Source organism: Squalius cephalus (assembly GCF_949319135.1).
Source record: "Squalius cephalus genome assembly, chromosome: 2".
NCBI classification, from domain to species: Eukaryota; Metazoa; Chordata; class Actinopteri; order Cypriniformes; family Leuciscidae; genus Squalius; species Squalius cephalus.
Genome location: NC_137123.1, coordinates 26,880,914 through 26,890,590, shown reverse-complemented (window position 1 = coordinate 26,890,590; position 9,677 = coordinate 26,880,914). Strand labels below are relative to the sequence as shown.

The window sequence follows — 9,677 nt, the reverse complement described above, 5'->3', positions numbered from 1 at the left end:
ACTTCCAACTGCAGCAAGCCCCACTGATCTGCCAGACTGCCACTTAACATCATAGTGAGCAAAACCCAGCACAGCGGTAGATCTACAATATTACAAAGGCTTATCACCATGTTAGTTGTAGTGGGTGACTTGTTTGGTAACAAGCTACCAAACAATAATCACTAAAATATCGGACTCATGGAAAAATACATTGGTTATCATAATTTTTTTGTCATGACTCATTTATTAATAACTCAGCATCATCTGTATTAAAGGAAAAAGAATCTCCTGTTTAAAGTGAATAAAATAGCCTTAAAGGCCATATTGAATGGCCCCTCCCCCTTTTCAAATATCCAATAGCATTTAGTTTAATTAGCAATTCGTACTCGGCAGCACCTTGGAAGATAAGTTGGATTCAATAGTAGAGGTGTGAATAAATTCTAGCCATTTCATTCTTAACCAACGTACAGTTGGAAACGGAATAAAACTCGAGCGTTTGAGCAACTGAACACACATCTCCAACTCATATTGCTTCCTGATGTGTCAAGGTCGCTTTGGCCAGGTGATATTTATAGCATAGGGGGTGGGATTTTAGAGAGCATTTGATTGGACAGAAGCATAAAAATCATTTTAGCAGAAGTGAGAGACTGTTGGTTTTGAATACTTATAACTTATGCGAATTTTGTCATTGTTTTGGAACACACCAGCTTATTCATAACCTTAAGGGCGGCTAACATATTCATACTAAAACCTAAACAACTTAAATTTTGATTTCGGGGGGCCTTTAACAGCCTACTTACTGGAGTTCCACAACTGCTGAAGAACTTAATTCTCTCCCATCGGACTTGTGTTGGTGAGGTGCGCGGTGGACCAAACCACTGTGAGGCAAGAGAGGGAGGACTCAAAATGTTTCTAAACTTAAAAAGCATTGTTTGCCCTATTTGCGTTTGTAAAATTTATCTACTAAGACAATTATTTTTTAAGTATATCATTATTGTTTACAATATACAATGTGTTTTTTTAATGATATTTTCCTGCGATTTACGCCTATGAAGGAAAGCTAAAGTCTGAAGAATGTAAAAAGAGAGGGCAAATCTGATTTTTGCATGATATTTTAATATCTGTATTAAATGTACTGCTATTTTCCTAAAATTCCTTTTCTTCAGTTGTGTGGGTATGAAGAAGCAAACACATTTACCAAGTTAGTGGATCATTATTTGAAAAGAGGGCTGGCAACCTATGTAAACAAAACTCTCCCTAATGAAAAGTGCAAATAGTGATATATGCTATTTACTCTAGCAGGTAAATAGTATAGCAGGCTAGCAGGTGTGGTGGGTACAGAAATAAGTTTGAACCAAGCAGAGTGTAACATAAATAAGCTTCAACAAAGTAGTGTATTAAATTAATGTGACAAAAAAATGAGTGTATTTGAATGCATTACTCTTGAATGTACTTTATTATGGAATTCCAAAGCTGCCAATATTAAAAATAAATAAATACATAAATAAATATACAAATAAATGTAAAAAAGAAAAAAGAAATCAATATATATATAAATAAATATACATAGAAAAGCAAAAAACCGAAAATAAAGAATTATTTATACATTTATTATGCATTTACATGTAGAAATGAATAAATGTAGAAATAAATACAAGAATAAATAAATAAATATGGAAAAAAATAAATATATACATAAATAAGGAAATAAATGTGTAAATAATTATTTATTTTCGTTTTTTTGCTTTTCTATGTATATTTATTTATATATATATTTATTTCTTATTTCTTTTTTACATTTATTTGTATATTTATTTATGTATATTTATTTATTTTTAATATTGGCAGCTTTGGAATTCCATACTTTATAGTATGCATTACTCTTCCTAATGTATGATGATCGATTTTTTTTCTGGCCCAGTTTATTGGACCACCAGCTGATCACTCGATTGCTTTTCCCTTTTTTCCCTGATCGTTCACAGAAAGGGAAAGGGGCTCGCTACACAAGACATTGAGACTCGTGTCCTGTGATTATTTAACACAGTTATTTTCTCCTCATCAGGTAAGAAATGTATACATCCGATGTTGAATGTATTGTTGATATGTTGAAAAGAGTGTGAAGTGGGAATGTCATTGTTTATAGCGTGAAGGAGTTTGTGAACAGAGTTTTGAAAGTTCGGTCAGAGTTTGGCCAGATATGCTATGAAGACCATGCGGTATCGGAAATAGCGTGTTGGTAATGCTAATAAGTTAATGAATGTGTGTTTCTCACAATTAATATCATTAATATGGGTTGTTACTGATGTTTTTGTTGATTTAATATTAAATTTAAGTTTGAACAGTTTGAGCTGTTTATGCAGACATTACATTTAGGCTACTCTGAAGCAGCAGCAGCACCCCCGTGTACTGTGAATATTTAACACAATTATTTCCCCCTCATCAGGCGCGAGGATAACATTACTACACGGGCATCCAGACTCTTATGAGCTCCACATCAAAGGTGAGTTTTAACTTCCACTTTTACATAATGAAAATAATGTATTTTTAAAATTATAAATAGGCTTATTTGCTGAAAGTATTGCAGGTGGTATTAATAGCTACAAACTGTAATTCGAGTTTTTATCGGACCACAGAGATTGGGAGAATGAAAAAAGAAGATAGATAGAACATGCATAGAGAGTAAACCTTTGATTTAGTGTTGGTACAGTATATACAATATTTATTTGAAGTCATATAGGCCTAGGTAATGACTTTATTTATGTATGTAATGGTTTATGAATCCAAGGGTTCTGTGTTCCGTGTTAAAGTTTGTTAAATGTGTATCACTCTCTGTGTTTATTAAAGTCTCTTGTTCTTGGTTCATTCTCTGCATCACACATCTTTGGATTATACTACACAATAACCATAACAGCTGGTGGTAATAATAGCCACATAGACCTTGGTCCCTCTAGGCTAGGGTAAGAACATTTTTAAGAAATAAGAAAAATGAAAGTTAAGTTCATCAATCTGGTGCATCAATCAAAATTAACACTAGAACTGCCATGGCGGTCATTTTGACCGTTTTGAATTTTATATCTGCAATAACTTTGTTTAAAAAATAAATACAATCCTGCTGGTACCTGACTTTTCCTAAAAGTGTCTGTATTTTCATTTAAAATGTTTTTAATATAAATTACACATAAGGAAAAAAAACAAATGAACATATTTACCTATTTCGGCCATAGACGGTCATATGACCGCACGGAATTTCGCCGTATTATTATAGGCTATACCAATATACACAACAATAAAATGTGGTTAAAAATACACTAAACATATTCAACAACAAATCATTTAAATGTAATGATATCCAAAACAGAACAAGAATGAAAAAATAACTATAAACAAGCCAAAATGAAATACTTTATAAGCGAAAGTGAAAGTAAGCGGCGTTAGGCTCACGTGCCTTTCTAATTATAATCAAAATGTTTCAACATTTGCGATGTATTTGGATGGTAAACTACTCTTTATTATAGGCGTTGTACTTCACTCACGTTACAATATCGACGGAAAAAATCATCCTCTTCACACGCACAAAATGGTACGAATTGTACTAGGCTACAAACAGAGCAGTGGAATTTTTCTATGTTAGGTTGACTATTTTATTATTATATTTTATTGTGGCTATAATGAACAGGCTGCAATGTCAAGATTGCAATGCTTGAATATGGTGTGTGTGTGTGTGTGTGTGTGTGTGTGTGTGTGTGTCGGCGGGCGCGGGCACGATCGAACAGTGTAAACATGAAAACATAGGCTACTCCGTCATTTTGTTCAGGACATCTACGGATATTATTTATTTATAAATGTATAATTAAACTTGTTTTAAATGTACAGTTTGGTGTTGTTTTGTTTTTAAAAGACATATTAATACAATAAATGCATTAATCTCTCAATTGGGTATTTATCATTAAAGATATAGAGTTTGGAATCTAGCAGTCAAAATGACCGCTTGCGGCAGTTCTAGTAGTTATGGAATTCTGGCACTTCTAGTGTAAAGAGCGCCACCCCATATTCAGTGTGCAAATTGAACAAAGAAAAAGTCTGTGCATTGACTTGTACCTGAACTTAAAAGAAGACTCAAACCACTTTTAGTTGTGATATAGGGCCTGTTTACACCTGGTCACTTGCGTTTTCTCAGATGTGATAGCTATCCGATCGTGAAAAGATCAGGTGTAAATGCCCTCGGAAACACATTCGAGATGGATTTAAATCTGATCACTCAAACCACTTCAGGAGGTTGTCTGAGATGCATTCCAGTCAAAACTGAACACGTCTAAATGCATCTGTTTTTTGTAAATTGTAAAAAACACATATGTAAATTTTACTCCTCCCAACAATTCTAAAAAAAAATAGAGAGAGCGTGTGAGAGCATGTTATACTTTTCTTTTCTTTGCGCAGCGCAAACAGACAGTCAAGTGTATCTATCCATGTCGTATCTATCCATTCCATGTCAGGAAGTGTATCTATCCATGTCAGTGTATGGGAAACAATACAGTGTATGAGTAAATTATTTAATATTGGATTTAGTGTGTAGATACAGTTTGATAAACCAAGTCATCTTAAAAACACAAAATAAGATATTTTTGCTGAAATTCGAGAGCTTTCTGATCCCTCCATAGTAGAGTGGAGGGAGCCTACTCGGTCTCGAGTCCAATTTTGAATGAACTCGGACTTGTCACGCACTCGGGTCAATTTGTACTCTGACTTGACACGGACTCTGACATTTTAGACTCTGAATATTTTCAGAGTACAATCGAATCCGGGCACTGGAGGACACAATATAGTATTATTCAAAAACAAAACAAAACTACTTGCATTGTGTAACTTGTCACCATGCGGAGAATTCGCTCAAAATGAATGTTCAGAATAAGAGTGCAGAACACTGTAAGTAAGTGATGGCTTAAAGGGAGCCCTATTGACAATCTAAATAATAGTTTTGTTTTTCATGCTTCTAGAGGACCAGTGGATACGTTCACACTGTAAAGTATAAGGAGTGATAATTATAGTCCTGTGTGAGTCATGAAATTGCGATGATAGGTACAACAGGAACATGAGAACGTGATGACCAATGAAACATTTTGGCGTCTAATAATGTTATGATTTTTGTTACATTTACACTTTAGTCATAAGTTTACATACACCTTGCAGAATCTCCATAAATTAGAAAAAGCTTTTTCACATAACAGATATTTAAGTAGGCCTATAGCCTAGTCCACAAGACAAAAAAACAAGACATACACTTGATTTTTAATATTGTGTGTCATTACCTGGATGATCCACAACTTGTTTTTTTTTTTTTTTGGTAATGGTTGTGCATGAGTCCCTTGTTTGTCCTGAACAGTTGAACTGCCCAATGGCCTTCAGAAAAATCCTTCTGCTCCTGCACAATCTTCTGAATATTTGACTCCTTACTAGCATTGACTATGATTGTGAGATCTATCTTTTCATACTGGTGACAACTGAGGGACTCATACACAACTATTACAAACGCTGCGAACATTCAGTGATGCTCAAGAAGGAAACATCCATTAAGATAACACCAGAGGGTGTAAACTTTTGAGTGGGATGATTGGTGTGAATTGTTCTTATTTTGTTTAAAAATTTATTAATTAATTTAGTACTGCCCTTCAGAGGCTAAATAAGATATTAACATATATTAACGAAAAATGTACACATCACCATCATCTTGCTCAAAAAGTTTACCCCTGGCTCTTAACATTCTTGAGCATGACCTTGCAGATTCTGAAAGATATAAAGTAGATAAAAGTATAACTTATGACTTTAGGTAAACACATTGCAATCCTTTTGTAAAGGTTAAAATATTAATTTAAGAGCTCAGTGTTGAGACCTTTCACAGGAGTTTGATTGACAGGTGATCTGACCAATCATAATGCAGATATCTGCCATTTTTGTCCGACAAACGAACCAAACCAGTTAGTAGATTAAAGTCAGTGGACTTGAACTTGAAAAATGGTGTATTGACATCTTTTTACAGTTCTGATGTTCATTCATGTTTAATTTGTGCTATAACTAAGAGATGATCAGTTCACGTGAACTCTAACTACACATTAAGGCGCTACACATTAAAGCGCCACAAAAGGGTATTTATTGTTTGAATTTCATACCAAAAGTACCCTGCTCTGTCTTGTCTGTTGGCGCATTGTCAGTGTCCTCTTTGCTCTGCAATATTTTTTTCACTGTGAGAACATGATGTGTGGATTCAGAGCGGAAAGGCTTGCCAGATGTAGAAACAGTAATTAAGAGGGGTGGATCTTTGTGAAAGGTCAATTTTAAATCATTTAAATCTTTGTGGACTTGGCCGGACTCGACTCGTATGTTAAGGACTCGGACTCAAGTCCAACTCTGCGCCCTTTGGACTCGGACTTGGACTCGACTCAGACTCGACAAAGGTGGACTCGGAGCCAACACTACTCCATAGACAGCAAACGTCATTGCAACTTTCAAGACCCAAAAGGTAGTAAAGACATTGTTAAAGTCCCTGTGACTAAAATGGTTGTGTTAAATATAAGTGACGAGATACATTTTGTGTGCAAAGAAATCAGAAAGCTCTCGTATTTCATCAGAAATATCTTAATTTGCGTTCTGAAGATGAACGAAGGTCTTATGGGTTTAGAACGACATGAGGGTGAATAATTAATGACAGAATTTTCATTTTTGGGTGAACTAACCCTTTAAGACAACATATTTCTTGTAATTGAAACTTACATTTACAAACCATTTGTGTAATAGGCAACTTTGCAAAGGACAATTTTGCAATGACCAGTATACAATATCAAAGTTGTAAGGTGTTCAAAAGACGCTATCAGTGTGGAGGGGCTAGGAGCATGTTACATTTCGCATTTCTTTATTTCAAACACTGTGCCAAAACCCATGCTTGGTTTTACTCGTATCTTAGGATTTTACAGCAAGAACAACATTTCTGACCTCACTCTCTCATTGGCCTAGTTATGGAGGACACTGCAAATTCTCCTTCAAAACCAACAAAGACCTCAAACTCATGGGTCTCATCTCCCTTCAATAACCTTGTAGTCATTGGCATAATTGTTGTCTCTGCTGCAATAGCGTTGCAGGTATGTATTTTAAAATTCAAGTCACACACTCTGTGTGATGTTTTGGTTAAAAAAAAAAAAGTGTCAGTTTTCATCTATCTTTTTTATTTATTACAACTTCTAATGAAATTGTTTAATCAACCAACTCAATATTCAGTAATGAATTCAGTAAATTCATACAAATTTGAACTAACATTTATTTAGTTTAATAAATAATTAAACAATCAAGAAAGATATTACTTGGTGCACTGGTATTAGAACAGTGATTAAAGACAATACATTATTTTAAATGAGGAAATGTAATTAAATATTTGATATTGCATTTATACATTTATACATTTCAGATGTTTAGGCAACAAAATCATCAAAATGTTTCAGTTCAGGATTCGGATGATACAGGTAAAGTTTTTTTCCCCCCTCCCAAACAGTGGCTTAAAAATATTGTGTAAATGTTGCATTATGACTTAATTTTTTATATGAAAAAAAAAAAATCATTTGAAATATTTTTTAATATTCTTTTCAATGCAAAGTGTATCAGATAGGAGATCCGCTCCGGATCCTTCTGGTTGGAAAAACCGGAGTGGGGAAAAGTGCAACAGGCAACACTATCCTGGGGAAAAAAGTTTTTAAATCAGAGATATCATCCTCCTCTGTGACTGGACATTGTGAAAAGTTTCATGCTTTAATAAATGGCAGAAAAGTATCTGTCATTGACTCTCCAGGTCTGTTTGACACCAGCTTAACTGCAGATGAGGTCATTGACAAAATTAAACGCTGTATTCCACTCTCTGCTCCTGGTCCGCATGTCTTCTTAGTTGTGATTCAGCTGGGCAGATTCACAGATGAAGAGGCAGAAGCTGTTAAAATCATTCAAGCAATTTTTGGTGAGGTATCCTCCACATACACCATGGCACTGTTCACTCATGGAGATCGATTGCAGGACAAGAACATTCACACATTTGTGCGGGACAGTCCAAAACTGCTCAGTTTCATCAGAACATGCAGTGGAAGATACCATGTGCTCAACAATAAAGAACAGAATCCTGAACAGGTCGTTCAGTTGCTCGACCAGATTGATAAAATGGTCACTGGAAATGGTGGACAACATTACACCAGTGAGATGCTTGAAAGGGTAGAGAGAGCGATTGAGGAAGAGAAACGACGAATCCTGAAGGAGAGAGAGGAGAAGAGACTGAGGGAGTTAGTAGCACTGAGGGCTACGTTTAAGGATGAGGACTATGAAAAAGCAAAGAAAAAGCTGAATGAGGATTATGAGCAGCAGGCAAGAGAGGAGGCTGAGAGAAGCGATTCATATTTTACGATGATCATCCGTTATTTGAAGGGACTAGTAAAATATATTTGGCCTATTTAATTCAGTCCCATTTGACACAGCATTTTTTTTAAAGTTTCATGAAAATTTTAAATCCACCCAGAGATTTACTGTAATTGTGCAAAATTAATTTTCACCATGTTTAATACACTTGTAGTTTGTAAGTGCTACGGTTGTGTCATTAACCTGCTAGCTGTTTTAGAAAATCTTTTATATCTCTGCACTGACTGGAAACTTTTAAATCAATAAATAACACCAAAAACAGGAACTTAAAATGGTATGTTTTGTGTTGTAACGGCCGTGCTACCTACTCTTGCAACTCAACACAATCATCATTAACCATCACATATATATAATTTAGATGTTAGAAACTCAGAGGGCCACACTTGAGGCAGTTAAACTATGAATATGAGCAGCTGGCAAGATAGCTGAAAGAGACCTCACTAATACTATAATTTAGAGCAAACATTTTTTTCCCAATAAAAATCAATAAATCCAACACAATGCAGATCATACACATAAGTGAAGGGGTGAGCCTATACAACATTCTCAATGTGACAAACACTCACACTCACACACACAAAAACACATCCACAAAAGCATTGCATTGAAAGCCATTGAATGAGCCTATAACTGAGCATTGTCCTTTTTTAACTAGTCAACTCACAATACACAAAGGAATTGAATGAGCTAATAACTGAGCAATTTTTAAAAAATGTGCCAATCAGCCACTGTGCAACACACACACACACTCACACTCACACACACTCACACTCTTCAGAGTCAGATCAAAGTCCTACAGCAAGATTTGTTGGTGCTTCAAAACAAAACTTTTTGTACAATGTTTATTCATACCTGTTTGTTACAATTAAATTTTTTGAGTTGATAGGTTTATTGTTTATTCTTACCGGTTTGGTATTATTTTGAGTTATTGAAATTTTATGTTATTTTTAGAAATAAATCATGTCTCTGTCTTTTCCTTATAGCATGGTCATATTTGTCTGTAAATATATTTTGCCATCTTTGTCTCACCCAACACAAATGGTTTTTAAAACATTTTACAATTTTAACTTATAATACATAACAATGATTTTATAGATTTCAGCCTATATGCAGCCATTGAGTACTACAGTCATCTGGCTATTGATATTTTTGCTTTTTTGTTATTTTGTTATTTGTATATTTTTATACCAACATATGTCACCAAAGTCACCACATTTTTAGGTTTTGGCTGTCTGAACCTAATGGAATGTTTTTTT

At 34.7% G+C, this 9,677-nt stretch overlaps 1 protein-coding gene across 10 annotated transcripts; it reads left to right on the top strand.

The window, feature by feature from the left end:
• Window positions 1-456: 456 nt before the first annotated feature.
• On the top strand, window positions 457-9,401 carry LOC307154350 (GTPase IMAP family member 7-like). 10 transcript variants are annotated; one of them, XM_079864221.1, is made up of 7 exons: window positions 457-864; window positions 1,962-2,041; window positions 2,423-2,479; window positions 6,361-6,493; window positions 6,985-7,109; window positions 7,433-7,487; window positions 7,619-9,395. In XM_079864221.1, exons 3-7 carry the CDS (start codon window positions 2,462-2,464, stop codon window positions 8,458-8,460), a joined length of 1,173 nt encoding a protein of 390 aa, XP_079720347.1. In that variant the 5' UTR covers window positions 457-864; window positions 1,962-2,041; window positions 2,423-2,461; the 3' UTR covers window positions 8,461-9,395. The 10 variants fall into 10 exon arrangements, with proteins under 10 accessions (XP_079720347.1, XP_079720351.1, XP_079720354.1 ...); XM_079864225.1 differs by lacking the exon at window positions 6,361-6,493 and having other exon boundaries at window positions 457-618; window positions 6,935-7,109; window positions 7,619-9,401; XM_079864228.1 differs by lacking the exon at window positions 6,361-6,493 and having other exon boundaries at window positions 457-618.
• Window positions 9,402-9,677: the final 276 nt, after the last annotated feature.

What these genes read in the sequence shown, in the direction of transcription:
- LOC307154350 (XM_079864221.1), top strand. An exon ending in CAACTTTCAAGACCCAAAAG is followed by an intron (nt 6,494 to 6,984) that starts GTAGTAAAGACA and finishes TCATTGGCCTAG; the next exon opens with TTATGGAGGACACTGCAAAT. An exon ending in TCAGGATTCGGATGATACAG is followed by an intron (nt 7,488 to 7,618) that starts GTAAAGTTTTTT and finishes TTCAATGCAAAG; the next exon opens with TGTATCAGATAGGAGATCCG.